The sequence below is a fragment of the Macaca mulatta genome, chromosome 1, assembly GCF_049350105.2.
Source record: "Macaca mulatta isolate MMU2019108-1 chromosome 1, T2T-MMU8v2.0, whole genome shotgun sequence".
NCBI classification, from domain to species: Eukaryota; Metazoa; Chordata; class Mammalia; order Primates; family Cercopithecidae; genus Macaca; species Macaca mulatta.
Window position 1 is genome coordinate 119117319 of NC_133406.1, and position 23352 is coordinate 119140670.

Here is a 23352-nt window from a genome sequence, read left to right on the forward strand (position 1 = left end):
GCAGGCAGCTGTGTTCCCACTTCCCTAATGTTCCAGTGATGTCCTAAAACTGCAAGGAACACTTTCCCTTCTTAGGGGTCTGTTCTTCTTGTCTCAATGCCTCTGATCTAGTGAACACAACTGTCCTGAAAGTGAAAGAACTTGCTAAATTTCTGGTTTCTTGTTAGGTGGCTAGAATAGATTTATAAGACTTCCTTACTTACCCATGACTGCTGAAGTTTGAATTCCTAGCAGGACGATTCCTTTTTTTGTAAGCTGAGCAGCTTAGGAAAGATTGGCCATGTTACTGTGCAAAAAGAGGTAAACTTAATTTCTACTCAAAGCATGCTTGAATTTGAAACTAGGGCTTCCACTATTCCAAAGTTGGACTGTCACTGCCTCAGGCATGTGTCCCGAAGGGCTCATGTCTCTGCTGTACTCAAAATAAAGTTTATATGCAGCCCAGCAAGCCAGATCTCTTTCATTTCTAGGTTCCCTCCACAGTTTCTCCTCTGCTTTAGAGACTGCATTGAAAATATTCTTGTTCTGCTGTTGTGTTTTGGCTTTGGAATGATGTGATGCAGCTCAATGGGTCCTACCCCCAAGCTGATCAGAGTAAGAAACACCTGGGGAAGTCAGTGCACATACAAGTTCATTGTCCTCCTTGCGGCGATTCTGATTCAGAAGGCTCAGGTGGGGCCTGGAATGTGTTTGTTAACATGACTCAGATGCGCAGTCAATCTGGGGACCCGCTGATAGCATCGACCTTACAGTTTATGGGATGATTCCTTCTGTTTTGCTGATGAAGAAACTGAGGCACACAGAGCCTGTAACTTGCCCAAGTTCCCCTTGCTGTAAGTCCTGGAGCCAGATCTCAGGTGCAGCAGCCTCTTCCCATCCCCTTCCCACATTTTCCAATTTGGCTGGGTCAGTTCTTTCCAAGTACGTGTTTCTCTCCCCTATACCTCATTTCTGAAAAAAAGGAAAACTGGAATTTAACTTCTTTCATCTAATATATTTCCTCACAACATGCTACTAGCATCGTATTCTGGCCACTTACTATTAAAGTGAGATTTTTTTTTTTTTTTTTTTTTTTGAGACAGGGTCTTGTTCTGTCACCCAGGCTGGAGTACACTGGTGATTATAGATCACTGCAACCTCGAATTCCTGGTCTCAAGCGATCCTACTGCCTCAGCTTTCCAAGTAGTTGGAACTCTAGGCACACATCACCATTTCTGACTAACTTTTTATTTTTCATAGAGACAAGGTCTTGCTTTGTTGCTCAGGCTGGTTTTGAACTTCTGGCCTCAAGCAATCCTCTCACCTAGGCCTCCAAAAGTGCTGGGATTACAGGAGTGAGCCTCTGAGCCTGGCCCTGAAATGCTTTTTGTTTGTGTTTGTTTTTAATGAAAATACAAGACATGGAGATGTGGAAAGACACCTTGCTTTATTAGTGTTATTAGTATTATTATTTCTACAGTATAATTCATATATCACAAAATTCACCATTTTAAAGCATACATTTCAGTGTCTTTTACCATATTCCAAAAGTTTTGCAACCATCGCCACTACGTAATTCCAGAATATTTTCATAATGCCAGAAAGCATGCCTGTATCTACGGGCAGTCACTCTCCAATTCCCCGCTTCTTGCGGTCTCTGACAACCACTGATCTACTTTCTCTATACACAGATGTTCTTATTCTGGGCACTTCCTCTATATGGAATAACAAAGTGTGGCATTTTACATCTGCTTCTCAGCATATTGTTCTCAAGTTTCATCCTTTTCAGCCTGCATCAGTACTTCAACTTTTTCATGGCCAAATAATATTCCACTATATGGTTACACCACATTTTGTTTATTCATCAACTGATGGTGGTTTGTTTCCACTTTTTAACTATTATGAATAATGCTGCTATGAACAGCTTTGTACATGTTTTTAAGTGAACATCTGTTTTTCATTTTCTTGGTTATTAACCTAGGAGTGCAATTGCTGCATCATATGTCACTTTATGTTTAACTTTTTTTTATGTTTAACTTTTTGAGGAATTCATACACAGTTTACCAACTTCAGTGGCTACACCATTTTACATTCCCCCTAGTAATATATGAGAATTTCATATTCTCTGTAACTTTCCAAACATGTATTGTCTTTATTTTTTTCTTTTTTGAGATGGAGTCTTGCTCTGTCACCCAGGCTGGAGTGTGGTGGCGCAATCTTGGCTCACTGCAAGCTCCACCTCCCAGGTTCATGCCATTCTCCTGCCTCAGCCTCCCGTGTAGCTGGGACTACAAGCGCCCACCACCGCACCTGGCTAATTTTTTGTATTTTTAGTAGAGACGGGGTTTCACCGTGTCAGCCAGGATGGTCTCGATCTCCTGACCTTGTTATCCACCCGTCTCAGCCTCCCAAAGTGCTGGGATTACAGGCGTGAGCCACCACGCCTGGCCTATTTTTTTCTTAAGTCATACTAGTGGGTGTGAAGTGGTATCTCATTTTGGTTTAAATTTACATTTTCCTAATGATGAAAAACACTGAACATCTTCGCATGTGCTTCTTGGCCATTTGTGTGTTTGCTTTAGAGAAACCTCTACTCACAGCTTTTTACCCATTGTCAAATTTGGTTGTTTGTCATTTATTGCTCAGTTATATGAATTCCTCGTATACTCTAGGTACTAGACCCATGTCAAATATATAATTTGGAAATAGTTCTCCCATTATATGGGTTATCTTTTCACTTCCTTGACAGTGTCCTTTAAAGCACATAAGATTTTTATTTTAATGAAGTCCATTTATATATCTATTTTTGAGTTGTTTGTGCCTACTTAAAAAATGTTTAATCCAAAGTCACAAAGATTTATACCTATGTTTTCTTCAAGACATTGTTTTTTGAATGAGAATTTCCTGGGTTTTAGTGGAGCGTGAACATTGCTTATTTATGCCTCCTGTCCATTACCGATGTTTCTCCTGATTGTTATTCATATGCTCACCACCCCTCCATGGAGCATCCCATGGCCTGTAACAGAGCTTTGGGGACTGATATCCTTCCACTGACTTTGGCACTGGTGAGAGCCCTGGTCGTGTGGCTCAGCTTGGCCTTAACCCGACCCAGTTGCACATATTCCTCAGGGCCTTTACAGTTGAAGTCGAGAGCCTCTCTGAGAACGCTTCCCAGCCCATGCTGTCCTAAGGCTGGAGCAAACTTCCTACGTCTATTCCAGACAGAGGGGACTGCAGGGGTTGGACTCATTCAAGACATCTCTCGTGTTAGACAGTACACCTGTTTCAGGGTTTGAGGAAGATTGTTCAAAATGAACTAGGTTCTATTTTTACTGTATGTGTGACTTCTTTCTAGAAACAAAAGAATATTTATGTTAGAACAGTTTGTCTATTCTTTGTCAATTGTTGTTTGTCTACATTTTAACGTGGATAAAGGAGCGCTCAGTGTAAATATGTTCTTAACAATTATGGTTCATGTCCACTGCCATGTAATCATATTTAAATCTATGAACTGGCCAGACACGGTGGCTCATGCCTGCAATCCCAACACTTGGAGGCCGAAGCAGGCGGATCATGAGGTCAGATCGAGACCATCCTGCCTAACATGGTGAAACCCCATCTCTACTAAAAATACAAAAAATTAGCTTGGTGTGGTGGCGGGCGCCTATAGTCCCAGCTACTCGGGAGGCTGAGGCAGGAGAATGGTGTGAACCCAGGAGGTGGAGCTTGCAGTGAGCCAAGATAGAGCCACTGCACTCCAGCCTGGCTGACAGAGCGAGACTCCATCTCAAAAAAAAAAATATATGAACTATCCTGTTACTTAGGTATTATCCTGCTCCTGATGAGAAAACAAACTCAGAAAGATTGCAAAATTTCCCTAGGTCACAAAACTAGTGAGGAGAGGATAAGAATTAGAAACCAGTTCCTTTTAGCCTTCAAAGTTAACCTGGTACCATTAGATCAAACTGATTTACATACTTTTGCTGGAATTAGTCTCAGAGTTTGTGGTTCTCACTTGATTTTCCCAAGGAAACTGTGTGCCACTCTAATATCATTTCAAACTTTGAAATTTAAAACTCTTTTTTATTATACTTTTTTGTCTTTGTTCTATTCCATTGCTTTTGGTTTCTTCTCAACGGATCCCTCTTATTTATATGCTAAATATTTGTTACCTATTTTCTGTCAATTTTCACATTTTTGAGTGTTTGTTTTCTCTCTTTGCTGTTGCTAACAGTTCTTCGCTGAGGTATAATTTGTATAGAGTGTACTGCAAAAAACCTAAAGGTACAGCTTAATAAATTTTAATATAACTATACATTGTATAATAACACCCAGTTAAAGACAGAGAATATTTTCACCCATGCCACAAAGTTCTGATGTGGTCCTTGCCAGTCAACACATCCCCCAAATGAAGAACACATTCTGAATGTTGTCACTGCCTTAGTCCCTTTGTGTTGCTGGAAAGGAATACCAGAGGCTGGGTAATTTATAAAGAAAAGAGGTGCATTTTGCTCATAGTCCTGCAGGCTGCACAAGAAGCATGGCACCCGCATCTGCTCCTCATGAGGGCCTGAGGCTGCTTCCACTTGCAGCAGAAGATGAAAAGGAACCAGTGTGTGCAGAGATCATACGGTGAGAGAGGAAGCAAAAGAGACCGAGTAAAGGTGAGAGGCACTTTTTAATAACCAGCTCCTACAGGAACTAAGAGAGTGAGAATTCACTCACTACCTTCTCCCAGTGTGGAGATTATTCTATTCATGAGGGATCCACTCCCATGCCCCAAACACCTCCCATTAACCCCCACCTCCAATACTGGGGACATTTAAACATGTCATTTCGAGGGGACCAATATTTAAACTATAGCAGCCACCATAGATTAATTTTGCTTATTCATCTGCTTCATAAAAATGGAATCATTTTGGCTGGGCCTGGTGGCTCACACCTGTAATCCCAAGACTTTGCGAGGCTGAGGCGGGCAGATCACCTGAGGTCAGGAGTTCAAGACCAGCCTGGCCAACATGGCAAAACCCTGTCTCTAGTAGAAATACAAAAATTCGTCAGGCATGGTGGCAGATGCCTGTAATCCCAGCTACTTGGAAGACTGAGGCAGGGAAAATTTCTTGAATCCAGGAGGCGGAGCTGAGATCGTGCCACTGCACTCCAGCCTGGGGGACAGAGTGAGACTCCGTCTCAAAAAAAAAAAAAAAAAAAAGGAATCATTTAGTATGTTCTCTTGTTTCAACTTATCTTACTCAGGAGGTTATATATGCCACTAATTTGTTTTTTTTCCCTTGTTTCATTTTGTTTTGGCCAAGTAATATCCTATTGATGGTATGATTATCACACAATTTGATATCCATTTTTCTGATGGGAGATGGGTTTACTTATTGGCTACTGTGCATAAGTAACTATGAATATTCTCATACAATTATTTCTGTGAAGATACTTATGTTCCTGGGTATCTATAGCTAGGGATGGAGTTGCTTGGTGAATGGGTAGAAAACAGACACAGAGTTTTGCAAAGTAGTTGTATTTACATTTCTATGAAAGATACAGGCCATTTCCAGTTGCTCTACATTCCCACACACTTAATATTTTCAGTATTTTAAATTATACCAGGTGTACAGTGATATCCTATTTTGGTTTTCTCATGCCTAATGTTTAGATATCTTATAGAAAATATCTTCTCAAATTTTTATGTTCATTGATATGCTGGGGGGTGTTTATCATTTTCTTTGTAATCTATAGGAGTTCTTTATATATTTTGAATGAATCCATTTATAGATACATGTTTTTTGCTATATTATATAACAAATAATTATTCCTGGTCTAAACATAGCATTTCAGTTGTTAACATAATAAGAAGAAGGTTTTTAAAAATGAAGTGCAATTCGCTTGATTTCTTATTGTGGTGAGTGCTACAGTATCTAGTCTAAGAAATATTTTCCTATGTCAAGTTCAAGAAACTATTTCCTATTTTTCCTTTACAAGGTTTCTAATTTTAACTTTCACATCTTAAGTTAATTTCAGTGTATGATGGAGAGTGGTTGTTAATATTAACTTTTTAAAACAACAAATATTATTTCACTCAAAACTGTTTTACTTAAAAGTCTTTCATTTCCCCAATGAAGAGCATTGGTGTCTTTGTTTTTAAAACATTTAGAAGTGGCGGTACGAGCATGTTCTCACTCATGGGTGGGAATTGAACAATGAGAATACTTGGACACAGGGCGGGGAACATAACACACTGGGGCCTGTCTTGGGGTGAGGGGTGGGGAAAGGATAGCATTAGGAGAAATACCTAATGTAAATGACGAGTTAATGAGTGCAGCAAACCAACATGGCACACGTACACCTATGTAACAAACCTGCACGTTGTGCACATGTACCCTAGAACTTAAAGTGATATATATATATTTGTGTATATGTATATAAATAAAAATAAATAAATATATATATTTTTTTTTAAGTGGCGGTGCGAGGGCTGCTGCACAGCTAGCAGAGCCTTGGTGAGGAGGGCAGTGCCTGCCCCGAGCTCTCCGCCTCCCCCGAGCTCTCCGCCTCCCCCGCCCGCCAGCCCAGGAGGCCCCAGCAGCAGCCACCAGAGAAGCCCCTGCAGCAACGCAACAGCCAGGTGGATGCCTCTGTCTCCAGCCTCGTGGCAGACAGGACCTGTTAGGACGCAGCCATTGTGGGCAACAAGGACTCGCCCTCCATCTGGGCCGCCATCCAAGGGAAAACCTTTGTCAACATCATGCCAGCTGAGGTTGGTGCCCTGGTTGGCAAAGACTGCTCGAGCTTTTTTTGTGAATGGGCTGACACTGGGGGGCCAGAAATGTACTGTGGTCCCAGACTCACTGCTGCAGGATGGGGAATTGACTCTTCATATGAAGAGCATCAGTGGAGCCCCCACCTTCAATGTCATTGTCACGGTGATTGCCAAGACACTAGACCTGCTGATGGGCAAAGAAGGTGTCCACGGCAGTTTCATCAACAAGCAGTGTTATGAAATGGCCTCCTACCTTCAGTGTTCCCAGTACTGACCTCCTTTGTTCCTTCCCCTCCACCGCTTCCCACAGCTTTGCCCCCCTTTCCGTCTCATACATATACCATTTTAATTTCAGGGGCCATCACCCCACACACCTTATTGCTGCCAAATATTTCTGGTCCAAACTCAATTTTATAGCAGCCACCCCTCTATTAAATCTGTTAGCCTTTTCCTTGTGCAGGTACAGTCCAGTCCTTGGTAAGTATGCACATGGAACCCACATGGACATCGAGAGCTGCCCCTCTGAACAGCTGTCTCCTCACTGGTGCCCAGCCCTGCAGATTGCAATTTCTTCAGTGGCCTTGAACTCTGATCTCTGCCTTCTCAGCTCAGTGGGGCTGCCCTGCTCTGAGTGGACTCTAGCCCACTATGCAGCTGCTGAGAAATTCTCCCCAAACAGCTAGGAAATCATGGGGCTTCCCCCTTAAGTTTCCTGTTGTACTATCTGTTGTCCACTGTCTGAAAATAATTTTATGGTTGTTTATGGAGGCAGGATTAGTCTGATATGATTTATTCTAACAGACAGAAGCAGAAATCTGTTATACTCTTTTAATTACTGTGTCTTTATAATATTATGGTAGACAGAATCCTAGGATGACCCCCAGTGATCTTTGCTCTTATATAATCACTTCTTCCTGAGTGTAGACAAAGCCAGAGATGAGATATCACTCCTGTGACTGGGTTACAATTTATGGCAAAAACAAGTTAGCAGATGTAATCAGGATTGCAAATCAGTCAAATCTAAGATAGAGAGATTATTTTATGAGCTTGACCTAATGAAGGTGGGTTCCTTGGAGGGACTGGGGTCTTCCTGGAGAGATGTGAAGTGCAGGAGGGTTTCCATGCAGGGCGATTCTCCTCTGCTGGCTGGAGAAAGCATGCAGTGGGAACATGGGAGGCCTCTAGGAGGAGTGAGAAGCCCCTGGCTGACAGCCAGCAAGAAAACAGAGATCTCAGTCCTACAGTCACAAGGAACTGAATTCAGCTGACATGAGGAAACTTGAGAGGAAGTTCTTCCCCAGAACCCCCAGAAAGAAACCCAGTCTAATTTCGGCCTGTGAGGCCCTGAGAAGACCCAGCTAATCCAGGCCTGAACTTCTGATCTGTGGACACTGCAAGAAAGTAAACTGCTGTTATTTTAAGCCTCTAAAGCTTGCAGTAATTTAGTATGCAGCAGTAGAAAATTAATACAAATAAAATGGAGAAGACTTTGGAGTGGGGACAAGAATGAAACGGTGGGAGAGGGATGCCTGTATGCTGATATGGTTGATGCCTGTAAGGCTGAATTGGGTCTATCATTCCTCAGCTAATTAGCTATGGTCTATTAAGGTGCATAGCTATACACAAATATTGGCACTAGGTTGAATCCAGAGGAATAAGATATTGCATTCTTGAGAGTAGATAAGAACACCCTGAATTTGGGGTCACCGTATCATCAGTCATATATCAGGTCCCTCTGGGAAGGCCTAGAGGAAGATTTACAGGATACACTTGTGACAACATTAAAGGCTTCTTTCTTCCCGAAAGGGACCCGATCTCCTCTCAGTCAAGAAGCTCCAGGTCTCTGAACTGGAAGCCAGGTTATAAATTCCCACTCTACCGACTCCATCAAGCTTCTGTCCTCAGAACTAGAGTTTATTAGTAAAAGATAGACTCATGGGGGTCTAGGCATTTATTCTCTTATTTTATATAAATCACTGAATGTGCACAAACAAAACAGACTTTGAAGAAAGTAAGTCACAGTCACCACAGGAAAACAGCTTCGACATCCTCATGAGTCATCATGGGTGTTCTGTTGGGAGGACTTGATATGAGGGTTTCCTCCTCATGGGCTAGTACAGATCCGGGGGAAATGTCATCAAGTCCTCAATTCAGAGTGTAGCAGCTGGGGCTGTTGATTCGTTAGGCCTCCTGCAGCTGGAGATGCAAGTAGTGCATTTTCATGGCCCCACACGTGCCCTTAGGCTAGCATTCTTCAGAGCCAGCATCCAACAAGTCACTGAAGCTCTGGGTATTTCCCTTTCCTCAGTCACCCACATAAGTGGCTTCAGGTCCTTCTGGGGAAGGCCTGGAGGAAGATTTACAGCATACACTTGTGGCAGCATTGAAGGCTTCACTGTTCCCCAAGGGATCCCATCTCCCCCCAGTCAAGAAGCTCCAGGTATCTGAACTGGATGCCAGGTCATAAATTCCAACTATGGTGACTCCATCAGGTCTCTGTCCTCAGAACAAGAGCTTTTCTAATTATTACATAAGTTGATTTCTTAGTAGATTTCCCATCCATTACACACCCAGACACCTCACAATGATTAGTAACCACCACATGTCCCTGCCTCTCAAGGAAATCCCTCCTGCCTTGTCTCTAGAGGGCTGAGTCCCACAGCCTGTCCTCTACTCTTCCAGAACCCTGTTGTTCTGACAGCAGGGAGGGCAAATCCATGTAGCATCTCCCGCCATGACCTCCGGCCTGTAGAGGAGAGGCGCCACAGGACCTTTACATGCACGCTCCTGTTTCCCTCACCCATGCATTTCTTAATGCCTTGGTGAGGAGAATATCTCTGGATCTTCCTTGGTGGGAGCTAAAGGAGCAAAGATAAATAATGCTATGGGACCCACTGAGAATTGGGGCTGTGGAAGAGTGGCCACTGAAGTAATAGACAGATGTAGCTATTGCCAGATACTCAGTGCCGGAGCAGGGAGGGAGAAGGAAGAAATAAGGACCTCACCTTCCTCTCACTTCTAGCCCCCCATTGCTAAACCTAACTAGAAGTGTGCACGCAGGGGAGCCAGGGATGCATTCTAGAAGGGACAAGCCCCGAGTCCCTTCTAGAGCATAAGACAGGATGGAAATGAGTGGAGAGTGGATCTGTGGGGAGGAGGAGGGGATGTTATGGGGAAACAAAAGGAGAATACTAGCTAATAATGCTAGGTGACACAAATATCCCAAAGTCTGTGCTCGTAATCAGAAAAGGAAGTTCAGCATAAAGCACTCAACCAGGAGTCAAGATACTGTTACTTTCAACTGTTGTTCCAACAGCTGTATTATAATGGGCCAGTTTATTTCACGCCTTTCTAATTTGACCTAAAGTGCTGGGTGGCACTGGGGCTGGCACAGCCTTGCTCAATTATGTGTTGAAGAGTATACAGAGACTGCCAGGCTGAGGGAAGATGCAAGAGAAGAGAAGAGATGCTCTCAGGAAACAACAGACCACACGGCCCCAGAGTCAGGGGCAGCATCAGCCACTGTCGGCCACTCATTTTCCCAGACAGAGCCCACAAGCCTCAGCCATGCTTTGCTTCTGCAAGATGCTGCTTCAGCTTTTCAATAAACCTGCCTGAATTTAAGCTGACAGGGGTTTATTTCTCCTTCATCATAAATGAAATTCTTCACCACAACAATCTCCAATGAATTGTGGGCACAGCAGGCAGGCCCATCCCTGCTTCTGTTCCACTATCTCCCCTGTAGGTTGAAAAGAAGGAGGTACTGAATTACCTCCAAATGTTCCTCTGGCTCTGATATTCTGTTATTCTGGTTTCTCTTCAGCTACTTTGTTTTTGGAAGCATGTGTCCTAAGGCGTCCGGTTGAACCACCTTTGTCTACTGTGTCCAGGCATTCCTGGTGGTATTTCAGATAAGACACTCTTGGGTTACTGTACTCACAACCTCTGAACCAATTCTATGACCATCTGTTTCATGGCCACATGTTTGCTCATTTTCTATGTACATAAAGGTAAGGGACAGACAGCAAACTTGCATGTTATAAATTGTATCATCTTAAAAAGGAAACAAGGCAAGACTTTGCAATAAAACCTTAAGATGCATTAAATTTAAGCCTAATGCAATAAAGAATACCCATAAAATTCTTATCTAAAGAATGCTTAGAAAACTGTTGAACAAGGGACATCATCATTTAAAGTGATATGAAGAAACCTTCTCAGCTAATCATATGGGCTAGATTAGAGAGAAAAATAAAAGACCCATCTCTGCCCTGGAAAAACTACTGGTAGCATCTTTCAGAAAGCTCTCTGTGTCTGAGTACGCACCTTGATCCATAGGCTCACATTTGATCCCAACTGGTGGCTGCTTCTTGGCATTAACATTGGATTCCCAACCAGTAAATCTTAGCAAGATCTGAGTTTCTCCAGGTATGATATTATTTTGTTTGACCATCCTTATCTTCAAAGGCTACCAAGAAGGAACAAATAATTCATTTACCGCCCCAAAGGAAAAGGTTTTACCAATGAGACAATTTCTTACCATGACCCCAGGGCCCCCTGTGCCCTGTTCACTCGAGTGCCTTGTGTGGTCTGACAGGAGCTCATGCTGGTCACAGGATTTCTTATATGATTAACCTCCTTCCTGAATCCCAACTTCATGGTGGTGGTGATGACAGGTGTCCTGTATCCCGTGCTCATATCCCTGAAGTCATCAGCCTGTCTCCAGTTAGAAAAAATTACATGTATATAGAGAGGCCTCTTTGGAAGTAGCAAAAGCTTTCTCACCTTCAGACATTAATGGTTGGAATGTACAATAGTATACACACTTTGGGAAAAAATGTCTGGCATCTTCTTACAGAACTAAACAACTACCTATTCTATGACTCAGTAACTCCTAAGCATTATCCAAGAGAAATTCAAACATATGTCCAGAAAATGATTTATACAAGAATGTTCATAGCAGTTTTATTCATAATAGGAAAAACTGGAAACATTCAAGTATCTGTCAATACAAGAATGGATCAATAAACTGTGATACATTCATTCTATGGAATGTCTAAAGGAACAAACTGTTGACACACAAAATAACATGGATGAATCTCAAAAACATTTTGAGTGCAATAGGAGCCATACGCAAAAGAGTGTGAGAAAAATGATAAATAATAATGGTTTCAAGAAATGCAGAGCAGAGAGCCCAGAGGCAAAGACCCACAGGACAGAGGGTCAGTCCCAGGGTGGATCCTAATAAAGAAACTCCTGCTGGATTTTTCCCAGCTCCAATTCCAAACTATTTTGGGTCAGTGACTTCTTTATCGCCTCCATGTTCCCTCGTTTTGAACGAGAATCCCTGTAGTTGTTATTCTATGTCTGTCCCGTCATTTCACATTAGGGGCAGATAAACTGTTCAGTTTCACAGCTCGAAGGAGGTAAGAGAATTATGGCAAGGATCTGTACTTAATGGACACCCTCAGAAGCCTCATCCACACCAGGTGTGGATGTTTTAGATGGGATTTTAAACTTTTGATCTGACATGGTCTACATGACATTTTTCATGTTGAACTAATGCTTTAATGACATGAAATTTGGAAACGTTAGAGGAGAGGGTGAATGCATTTTGCGGATGGGGGAATGTGAGTGTCCTACTGTGGTGGATGGAATTTCTGAAATGGTCCCCAAACATGCCACACTCTTGTCTCTAAAGCCTGTTGAGATGATGAGACACCATTCCTGTGATTATGTTGCTATACGTCAGTTATATGACTTTAAGATGGTAAGGTTGCCTGCATGAACTGGATCTAATCGCATCACTCCATACATGACAGAGCTTTGTGTGGCTGGTTGGAGAAGATGAAGTCAGAGAAGGTAGGAGCTTGAGAAGGCCTCCATGAGTTGTTATTGTTTGAAAGATGGAACAGACAGGTAAGGAGGAAAGCAGGTGGCCTCTGGAGTCAGAGTGTCTCCGGGCTGACAGCCAGCATAGACAAAGAGCCCTCAGTACCCCACAAACAAGAATAGGAACTCTTTCAATATCTGTAGTGGACTTGGAAAAATAGCTTGAGCTCTAGAAACATAACACAGCCAGCCCAGTCCTGGATTTTAGCCTCACATGTCTCTGATCAGAGAACCCAGCCACTTCATTCCAGACTTCCGTGGTTTCAAACCACTGGTTTGTGGTAATGTGATAATAGGCAGCAAGAGAAAACTAGTACAGGTGCCTGTCTCTCCTCTTGAATTTCAATTTCAAACACATGGATGCTAATCCCTCTAAGAGAAAAATCAATCAATTAATCAATCAACGAAAGAACTACAGTTAAAAATCTTGCCCTCACCTTTATGTGGCTGTTCCAGAGCCCTTGCCATGTGAAGAAGACAATGAGGGGTATTTCAGGCACGTAAGGAGTGTAGCTTTACTGTTATCAATCACATTTCCGAAAGAATAAAAATGGTTCAGGTCAGGCCGTGGCTCATGTCTGTAATCCTAGCACTTTGGGAGGCCAAGGCAGTTGGATCACTTGAGGTCAAGAGTTAGAGACCAACCTGACCAACATGGAGAAACCCTGTCTCTACTAAAAATACAAAAATTAGCCGGGCGTGGTGGCAGGCACCTGCAATCCCAGCTGTTCAGGAGACTGAGGCAGGAGAATCACTTGAACCCAGGAGATAGAGGTTGGAGTGAGCTGAGATCGCGCCATTGCATTTGAGCCAGAGGAATAGAGCAATAACTCTATCTCAAAAAAATGAGATAAAATCAAATAAAATAAAGATGGTTCACTACTTAACTCCACATATTATTATGTGAAAATGTATCATCTCGATTTTAATAGCAGATTTTAAAAAATGCCTTTTCTAGTGCTCACCAGACAACGTTTGGTAGCAAATACCAGTCACCAGCACAGATGAACCAATTCAAGGAGAGCCATAAACAGGACTACTATTATGTTCCCCAAAAAACCATCCCTAGAATGCAACCTCTTCTCTACTTGTCACAAAACGAACACAATAGTCCACCATATAAAGTCCCAAACACTTGAAAATGTAAATATAATGAAGTCTGCTTTCCAGACATTTATTTTACTCAGACTCAGTCATGGGGACCAGGGATTAGGAAATGATTACAAAGAAGTTCAAGGGAACATGGGGAAGTGACAAAATGTGCTAAAGTTGAACTCTGCTGATGGCTGCACAATTCTATAAATCAACTTAAATCATTGAGTTGTACATTGACAATGGGTGACTTTTATAACAAGTAATTATTTAAACGAACTTTTGGGTTTCTATTTCAACATGGAAAGAGCTAGGCAGTCATCACTTGTCCTCACAGCTAGAAAAAAGCTGAACGAACTGAAAGTCAACCCTTCTAGGATGGACCAGAGAATTGAGGTCACAGGGAAAACTGCCACCCTAAAAATGAGAAAGACAGGCTAACACACAAGGAGTCACAGCTCACAGGGAAGAGAAGCTACTGGGGACAGCAAGTGGGAGGAGCACTTTAGTAGTATTGACAGATTACTAGAAGCTGAGGGTAGCCTGGATAGAGCACTAAAAACTCCTTCAAGACCAGTCTAAGGGGGAATCTCACACATTTCCAAGTTTTACTACAATGATCTCAACCAGGTTCTCATGACGAAGTTCAGAAAAGTCCCCTGAGGTTTGGCACTACCAACTTCAGGACTTATATTAAGCTACAGTAACCAAAACAGTGTGAAGTTGGTGAAAAGAGAAAACACACACAAATAGATGCATGGAAAAGAATACAGAGCCCAGAAGCAGGCCTACATACAGTCCACTGATCTTCCATGGAGGTTTAGAGACAATTTAAAACAGCAAAGATAGCCTTTCCAACTAGTGGTGCTAGAACAGCTGGACAACCACATGCAAAAAAATAAATAAATCCAGGTATGCATGTTATACCCTTTATGAAATAAATCTTACACGTAAACGTAAGGTGCAAAACCATAAGAATCCTTGGAGATAACACAGGAGAAAATCTCAGGGATCTTGGGTTCGATGATGGCTTCTTAGATACAAAACCAAAAGCACAATCTACTAAAGAAAAAAAATTAAGTTGAGCCTCATTAAAATTAAAAACTTCTCCTCTGTGAAAGACACTGTTGAGAGAATGGAAAAAGCAAGTCACATAGTGGCAGAAAATATTTATAAAATAATCTGATGGAAAAACTACTGTACAAAATATATGAAGAATTCTGAGGACACCACAAAGCAAAAAAAAAAAAAAATAGGTGAAAGATCTGAACACCTCATTAATAAGATACACAAATGGCAAATAAGCATATGAAAAAGATGCTCAAAATCATTTGTCATGAGGGAATTGCACATTAAAACAACAATGAGATATCACTGTAAACCTATTAGAATGGCTAAAATATAAAAAGGTGAACACACCAAATGCTGTCAAAGATGAGGAGCAAGCAGAATTCTCCATAGTTAGTGGAAATCAAAGGGGTACAGTCACTCTGGAAAACTTAAGTTCACTCAAAATCCTGCACATAAGTACTTACAGCAATTTTATCATCATTGTCAAAACTTGGAAGTACCCAAGATGCCTTTCACCAAGTGAATGAATAAACAAACTGTTGTAGCCATACAATGAAATCTGATTCAGTGATTTTAAAAAACAAGCTATCAAGCCATGAAAACACATGGAGGAACTTTAAGTTCATAATGCTAGAAAGAAGCCAGTCTGGAAACCTACATATTGTACGATTCCAACTCTAGGACATTCTTGGAAAGTCAAAAAGATAGAAGCAGTAAAATAATGAGTGGTTGTCAGGGGTGGAGGAGAGGAGGAGGCAAGAAATGGTGAAGCACAGGGAATTTTCAGCAGTGAAACTATTTTGCATGATGCTCTATTGGGGAATTTAGGACATTATGTAATTGCCAAAACCCATAATCTGTGAAACTCAAACAATGAACTCTAATGTAAACTATGGACTTTAGGTGATAATGATATATCAATAGTGGTTCATCAATTATAACAAATGGACCACACTAATACAACATACTAACAGGGGAAATTGTGTGCTGGAGGACAGGGGAGCCTAGGAGAACTCTCTGTACTATCCACTCCATTTTTCTGTAAACCTAGAACTGTTCTAAAAAATAAAGTCTATTAATTTTTTTAAATGAGGATGCAGCAGCCCCATATCAAGGTTTTGGTGGCATCCTGCTATTGTGTGGTTAGTACTTCGCACTGAAGTTCACCCACCTGGAGTCAGAGCAGTTGGGAGATTTCAACGCCTGTGCCATTTACCTCTAACCTTGGGGTACCCTCAGAACACAGACAGCAGATCAGTTAGGTAGAAGCAGCCTCAGAGATCTAGACAGTGCAGGCTTCTGGTAAGGACAGGTACAAACCAGCTGGGTGGGCAGAACTTGGTGAAGACTAGGAACCACTGAGACTCAGCAGCTGCCCTAGTGGCACCCACAAATCAAAGGAGGAGGAGGCTGGGAGGAGCTAAGGGCTACAGGACCTGCAAGACAGAAGCAGCTCCAGAGATTTTGGCAAATAATGTAGGTTTCAGGACAGTGTGGTCTGGTCAAAAAAGTAGAATGAAAAGGAAACAAAATGAGAGAGCATGAGAGAGAGAGAAAGAAAAAGAAAAGAAAGGAAGAAAGGAAAGAAGGGAGGGAGGGAGGGAAGGAGGAAGGAAGGGAGGGAGGGAGGGAAGGAGGCAGGGAGGAAGGGAGGAAGGAAGGGAGGGAGGGAAGGAGGCAGGGATCAAGGGAGGAAGGGAGGAAGGAAGGGAAGGAGGCAGGGAGCAAGGGAGGAAGGGAGGAAGGAAGGGAGGAAGGAAGGGAGGGAGGGAGGAAGGCAGGGAGGGAAGAAAGGAGGAAGAAAGGAAGGGAGGGAGGGAGGGAGGAAGGGAGAAAGGAAGGGAGGGAGGGAGGAAGGCAAGGAGCAAGGAAAGGAGGAAGAAAGGAAGGGAAGGAGGACGGGAGGGAAGGAGGGAGGGAAAGAATAAAGAGAGAGAGAAAGAGGGAGGGAGGGAGGGAGGGAGGGAGGGAGAGAAGGAAGGAGGGAAGGAAGGAAGGAAGGAAGGAAGGAAGGAAGGAAGGAAGGAAGGAAGGAAGGAAGGAAGGAAAGAAGGAAGGAAATGAACAAAGTTACATGAAGATGAGAACATCCAGGGGAACTTACACCATCAACATTTTCCATTAACAGGAACATGCTAACTAGTTATTAGAGAAAGACACACTACTGTAAAACCATATACTGTTTCCATGGGGTACAACCCCTTCCTCCTCCTCTGAAACACACTCTGTCTCTGGCCCACTGTTGCCAGAAACACTGAGTCTTGTCTTTGGATAAGTTCTGGTGCCCACAAGAATGAAATGAGACAGTGGACCCCAGAACACCAGGCCGTGACCTTCCCTGCTGCTCCCTGTCCACTCCAGAAGCTGCCTGGCTGCAGGTGAGGGCCTCAGCCCCTGGGTCTGACGTCGTCCATTTGCCTTTCTCACTGGATTTCTCTCCCTGCACTGGCTCCTACTGTCCCAGGACCTGGTGGGCGGCCACGTGAGAAGGAAACAAACAGGCCATGCCCCTTTCTTTCTCCCCCCTCAATGCCTGCAGTGGTGGGTTCCGTGGGGTAGTGACCAGAGATTTACTCATTATGGGGCCTCTAGCCCTAAGCAAGGCCTGGTACCTAATAGTCACTCCATAAATGCTCAGTGAAAGAAGGCATCTACCACACGGTCCTGGGAACCAAGAATTCCACTGTGGCCCATAAATTCTAAGTATTACAGGATCCTGGAATGGGAGACGGGAAAGGCCTTCAAAAGTGGCCACTCTTTTAACCCATTATACTGGCAACTAAGCCATGTTTCCCCATCCTGGACACATCTAGAGGGCAGTGCCTAAAACCAGACACATCTCCCCACCCAGGACAGTGCAGGGGCCTTAGCCTGGGGGATGCGGGTGGACAGGGAGGGGGTGAGCCATGAGAGCTGAAGAGGAGAAGGCAGGTGAAAAGGGATAACAGGGTGGAAACAGAGAGAGAAATGGGGGCAGAGAATGGGGGGTGAGAGGGCAAGAGAGAGGAGAGGGATGCAGATCTAGCTACTAAGGAAAAGTCCTGGAGAGAACACTGTCCTCTCCCGAGGTAAAATCACTTCCACCTGACCACGGCATTGCAGGTTGTGGGCGGCACACGCTGTGAATATTTGTTCATTCATTTAACAACTATTTATTTAATATCTGTTTCATGCCAGGCAAGGCCCTGCGATGTTTAGGGCCCTTGGCATCTTCCCTTCACATCTGAGTCATAATAGAAAGAGGACTCTGACCCCATCGGGCTGGCAATGCCTCGGGACTTTTACCTGTTGGATCTGGCAGCTCTTCCTGACGGCCCACACCGTGTCAGGCTGCTCTTGGTGCACCGAATGGGGAAGTTTCTGCATCAGTGCCTCGGAGAGTCCACCGGAAAGCCCTGGACAGTGGGAGTCGGTGGTACCCCAGCGTGGAGGCCAAGAGCACACAGCACTGAAGCTCCAGACAACCTCAGGAGGACGGTAAGGGACAATCTGCTGGTGAGAGCCTGGGTCACCAGGAACCTTCGCCTGCATCTAAACAGCATTTGCCTTCAGATTGCCTATGAGATAAAAGAGAGAAATCAAGGTTAACATTGAGATTTGGGGCTTGGGAAACTTGAAGGATGGAGCTGCTATTTACGGAGACTGGGAAGACCCAGGGAGGAGCAAGTTGAAAGGCGGTGGGGAACTAGACTTGGTTGGGTTTCTGTCATATGTAATCATACAGTCCTGACCAGCCTGGGCAACATAGTAAGACCCCATCTCTGAAAATAAAAAACGAAAAATTAGCTGAGCATGGTGGCACACACTTGTAGTCTCAGCTCCTCGGGAGGCTGAGGCAGGAGGATTCCTTGAGCCTTGAATTAGAGGTTAGTGAACTATGATGGCACCACTGCACTCCAGCCTCGGGGGGGAAAAAATAGAGTCCTGACTAAAATACTTGAGTAGCCAGGGAAGACTTCAAAAAGTAACTAATATTTGAGGCAGATCTTAGCGAACAAGAATTTGATGCTTTCTGTTAGGGAATTAAGAGTGTGTGGGTGTAGTTAGTTAATGCTTATTGAACTATCTTTGGAATCTCATCTACTGGTCTATTTGGTCTATCTGTACACATATATTCTATACACTGTCTCACTGAGCTGTCGCTAGGTTATGCTACAGTAACAAAAGTCCCAAAATCTCAGCAGCTACACATACAAAGGTTTATTTTTCATTGACATTTCTTTTTATGGCAGGTTGACTGTGACTCTGCTCTATACCAGCTATTTTATTTGGTAGATGGTGAAAACTGTGATACTTGGAGATTGTTGAATATGGTATTAGTATGTTCATTCATTCATTCATTTAACAAATATTTATTTAATATCTGTTTCATGCTAGGCAAGGTCAAGTACTGAGAATACAGTAGTGAATAAAAGAGACAAAATCTCTAATTTCCAGGAGCTTATATTGAAAATGAGATTAAACACATATAAAATCAAAACAGCAATGAATACTATATTCATAAATAATAGCTGTAAGAGATTTTAGTAAATCTTTTAAAATAAAAAAATATAAAAATTGTTAAAACTAAAATGGCCAGGGGTGATGGCTCAGGCCTGTAATCCCAACACTTTGGGATGCGAAGGTGGAGGATCATTTGAGCCCAGGAGTTTGAAACCAGTCTGGGCACTACAGGAAAACCCTGTCTGCAAAAAATAGAAAATTAGCCGGGCACGGTGGTGCATGCCTGTAGACCCAGCTACTAAGGAGGCTGAGGTGGGAGGACTGCTTGAGCCTGAGAGGTCAAGGCTGCAGAGAGCCATGATCATACCACTGCACTCCGGCCTGGGCGACAGAGCGAGACACTATCTCAAGAAAAAAAAAAATTATTCGATGTAGTCCGAAAACTCTTATGTAGAATACTATTGTTCACATCACGTCACGTCAGCCCTTTAAATGGCTTAACACTTATTTAGGTACGATCCATAGTTTTCCTGGTAATTAAATACCTAAGAACAATTAAGTATAAAAAAGTTATTGCCTTGACAGGAAGATTGTAAAAATTTTAAAAAGACAAATAAAAGAGTCAAAACTGTAGCTCTGTGGGGGCTCAAATAACATCTAATTCAAGTCACAATGAATATCTAGCAATCATTCTGAACACCATATAATTCACTTAATACATTTTGCCTGAACGCCCAACACATCTTAATTACCAACTCCCGTATGTAGCCAAGAAACTGACAATCATTTGTAAATTATCACCTATGACTCAATCTGCTCTACACACTTATTTTTTTAATTTTACTCATTTATTATTTTTACTTTTTGTAGAGATGGGATCTCACTATGTTGCCCAGGTTGGTCCAGAAACAGAAATAGACCCACACTAATTTCATAAATCAGATGACCATACAGTCATTCGATTTATGAAAAAAAGTGCCACACGGTACAGAAGGAAAAGGATGGTCTTTTCAATAAATGGTGCTGGATCGAGCAGACACATCCATGTAGTAAAAAGTGAATCATAGCCGGGTGGGGTGCTCACGCCTGTAATCCCAGCACTCTGGGAGGCTGAAGCAGGAAGATTACTTGAGCCCAAGAGTTTGAGACCAACCTGGGAAACATGTTGAATCCCCATCTCTACAAAAAATATGAAAATTAGCCAGGCATGGTGGCACACACCTATAGTCACAGCTACTCAGGAGGCTGAGGTGGGAGGATCGCTTGAGCCAGGAGGTGGAGGTTGCAGTGAGCTGAGATCCTGCCACGGCACTCTAGCCTGGGCAACAGAGTGAGGCCCTGTATGAAAAAAAAAAAAAATACAAAAATTAAAATAAAATTGCTATAAGGTTAACACAGAAAAATGTATTCATACTCTTAAGTTAGGCATTGACTTATTAAGCAGGACACAAAAAGCAGTAACCATAAAGGAAAAGATTGATAAAGTATAATTTCATTAAAATTAAGAATCTCAGGCTGGTGCAGTGGCTCATGCCTGTAATCCCAGCACTTTGGGAGGCCAAGGCAGGTGTATCACTTGAGCCCAGGAATTCCAGACCAACCTATGCAATGTGGCAAAACCCCATCTCTACTAAAAATACAGAAAAGAGCTGAATGTATACTGCAGTAACTTTTCAAAGATTTCTTTGACACAAAGTTCTCAGAAATCTTAAAACTAGCATTTCAGAATAGAAAAAAAGAGCTTCTGGTTCACTGGTGAAATTTTACTAATAAAATTTTAAAACAGAAAGAAAACTAACGCATATCAGCTCAGAACAAAGGCAAAACACTACCAGCAGATCACTTTTCTTTAACTTCCTGAAGCACTGGGATTCATTCTTCCAGCAAAGAAAGGATGAACAACACTGGAAACCAAAGAAAAGATACCACTGCAAGAAAAGACTTCTTATCGAAAGCAGCTCTAGCAGCAAAAGATAGGAGGAAAGCGAGGAAACCACGCCAAACGTCTTGCTTAACTCTTCGGTGAAAGGACGCCAAATGAGATGATCTAAGAAGCCAGAAAGACAGACAGACAGACACAAGGAAATCATGGCAACTCTTCGGAGTGCAAACACCAACTCCACAATCCAACCTACCGGAAACCCTGCGGTTAATTTGAGGCTTGTCCCGCTAGTCATGAGGTGATTCAGTGATGACTACAAACGCTCCTCACGTGCATCCTGGACCTGGCACACCTGGCTTGCCCATCACCAGCCTGGAGACACCGCCAGGAGCAGAATCCCGGAGGCCAATAAAGACTCCAACTTTGCAAGTCAGGGACGCGAGTGCTCTCGCCTCTCAGGTCCCCAGAGGGAACCGATTTCTGGCCTCAAGGGTGGGGTGCGGGGTCAGTGTCCTCCACAGGATATACGAGTACATGCCCCCGAAGCTGCTCCGCCTCTCGGATGCCACAGAACACCCACTAGCGAGTTTCTGCCCCAGCGCCCACGAGAGGTGGGCTGCGGGCGGCAGCAGCAAGCTAGGAATTGAGCGCAGGGAACTTAGGTCCCGGCGGCGCCGGAGCACACGCCTCCCCATCCCCCCCGCCGCGCCCCCGCCGCCGCTCGCAGCAAATCTTGCCACAGCCGCAGCTCGACCCAGCTGTGCACCCGCGGTCCCAGACTGACTCACCGCCCGCCCGGCCAGGCGCGGCGCCCTCACCTCGGAAACGCTGGGTGGACTTCGCTGTAAACCGTAACTTCCCATCCAGACTGCAGACGCGCCGCCGCGCCTCTGCCCGCTCCTGGCGCCGCAGGTCGCCCCTCCCGCGTTCCCCAAAGCTCCGAGCTCACTCAGAAGCTCAGGCAGCCTCGCGATGGTCACCTACCCCCGAATACAGCCGCTGTCTCAACCGCCGCCCAGCCCCTAGCCTGCAGCCCGCTGTCTCCTCACGGTCCTGCTCTGCGCGCAGGAGAGCCCAGGGCGCAGGCGCAGATGCAGGAGGGCCTTAAAGGTACTCTGCCGCCTCTACCGCACAACGCATTCGCGCGGGCCAAGAAAAGGAGTAATCGAGGGGATGCACCCAGTGCAGCGGAGACCAGGAAATCCCTCTCTCCGGGAAATCGCCTCTCTTTCAAAGCACCAGCCCTTGACCCTGCAAATCACTGATTTCCCCGGCCACTTGAACTGCCCCTGCCAGGTTAAAGAGGCAGAAGACACACCCCCTCGGGGGCCGGGGGCGACCCCGCGCTTAGGACTGCGGGCCTCGCGCTGCCGCTCTACCCCCGAGTGTGACTTCCAGGCCCCGGCACGCGGTGCAGACGCGCAGTCTTGGAAGGCAGCCCCCAGCTGATCCGAGAGGTGGCCTTAGGTCACTTGCTAAAACAACCAACGTTTCAATGGCACTTGTAGTTATTTTCTAATTTAAATTTATAACATTTTGCAGATAGGCTTCCACTGAAATAAGCCTTTGAGAAAAAGAAAAACTTTTTTTTTCAACAAGATTAGGAAATACCAAGAAATAGGAAGTAAAGCCATGCCGTCCACCCAGCTAACAACTTTGAAAACTTGAAATTTTATGTAAGGCAAATGTTTGCATAACTTTAGGTCATGCCATCATCATCATCATCATCATCATCATCATCATCATTATTATTATTATTTTGAAACGGAGTCTTGGCCGGGCGCGGTGTCTCAAGCCTGTAATCCCAGCACTTTGGGAGGCCGAGACGGGCGAATCACGAGGTCAGGAGATCGAGACCATCCTGGCTAACACGGTGAAACCCCGTCTCTACTAAAAAAAATACAAAAAACCAGCCAGGCGAGGTGAAGGGCGCCTGCAGTCCCAGCTACTTGGCAGGCTGAGGCAGGAGAATGGCGTAAACCTGGGAGGTGGAGCTTGCAGTGAGCTGAGATCCAGCCACTGCACTCCAGCCTGGGCGACAGAGCGAGACTCCGTCTCAAAAAAAAAAAAAAAAGAAACGGAGTCTTGCACTGCCACCCAGGCTGGAGTGCAGTGGCGCAATCTCAGCTCACTGCAACCTCCGCCTCTTGGGTTCAAGTGATTCTCCTGTCTCAGCCTCCCGAGTAGCTGGGACTACAGGCCCGCGCCACCATGCTCGGCTAATTTT

The 23352-nt window shown here is 44.1% G+C and overlaps 2 protein-coding genes, 1 long non-coding RNA gene and 1 pseudogene across 35 annotated transcripts in view; 3 read left to right on the forward strand and 1 right to left on the reverse strand.

Annotated features, from left to right (window-relative positions):
• LOC144331760 (uncharacterized) overlaps positions 1-22193 on the reverse strand; it is a 23759-nt gene extending 1566 nt beyond the window's left edge. The window contains exons 1-8 of one of the 32 annotated variants that reach the window (XR_013399249.1): positions 21944-22193; positions 21379-21761; positions 20465-20581; positions 18086-18357; positions 11286-11461; positions 11072-11213; positions 10521-10644; positions 8685-9095 (exon numbers count right to left, since the gene is read on the reverse strand). Coding sequence is in view for 13 of the 32 variants with exons in the window: in XM_077949865.1 (XP_077805991.1) it covers positions 8968-9095; positions 11072-11213; positions 18086-18331 (516 nt within the window). In the remaining 19 variants the exon portion in view is untranslated. Of the gene's footprint in view, positions 1-203; positions 952-8684; positions 11462-18085; positions 18358-20464; positions 20582-21075; positions 21291-21378; positions 21762-21913 lie in introns of those variants that run through there. The other 31 variants (XR_013399242.1, XR_013399248.1, XR_013399261.1 and 28 more) reach the window with 31 other exon arrangements.
• LOC708768 (NBPF member 20) overlaps positions 1-23352 on the forward strand; it is an 853661-nt gene that overhangs the window by 115487 nt on the left and 714822 nt on the right.
• LOC144338662 (profilin-1 pseudogene) lies at positions 4520-7352 on the forward strand (annotated as a pseudogene).
• The window catches only part of LOC144331819 (uncharacterized), a 29195-nt gene continuing 23977 nt past the window's right edge, over positions 18135-23352 (forward strand). For both annotated transcript variants that reach the window (XR_013399339.1, XR_013399341.1), the window contains exon 1: positions 18135-18277. This is a non-coding gene — a long non-coding RNA (uncharacterized LOC144331819). The remainder of the gene's footprint in view (positions 18278-23352) is intronic.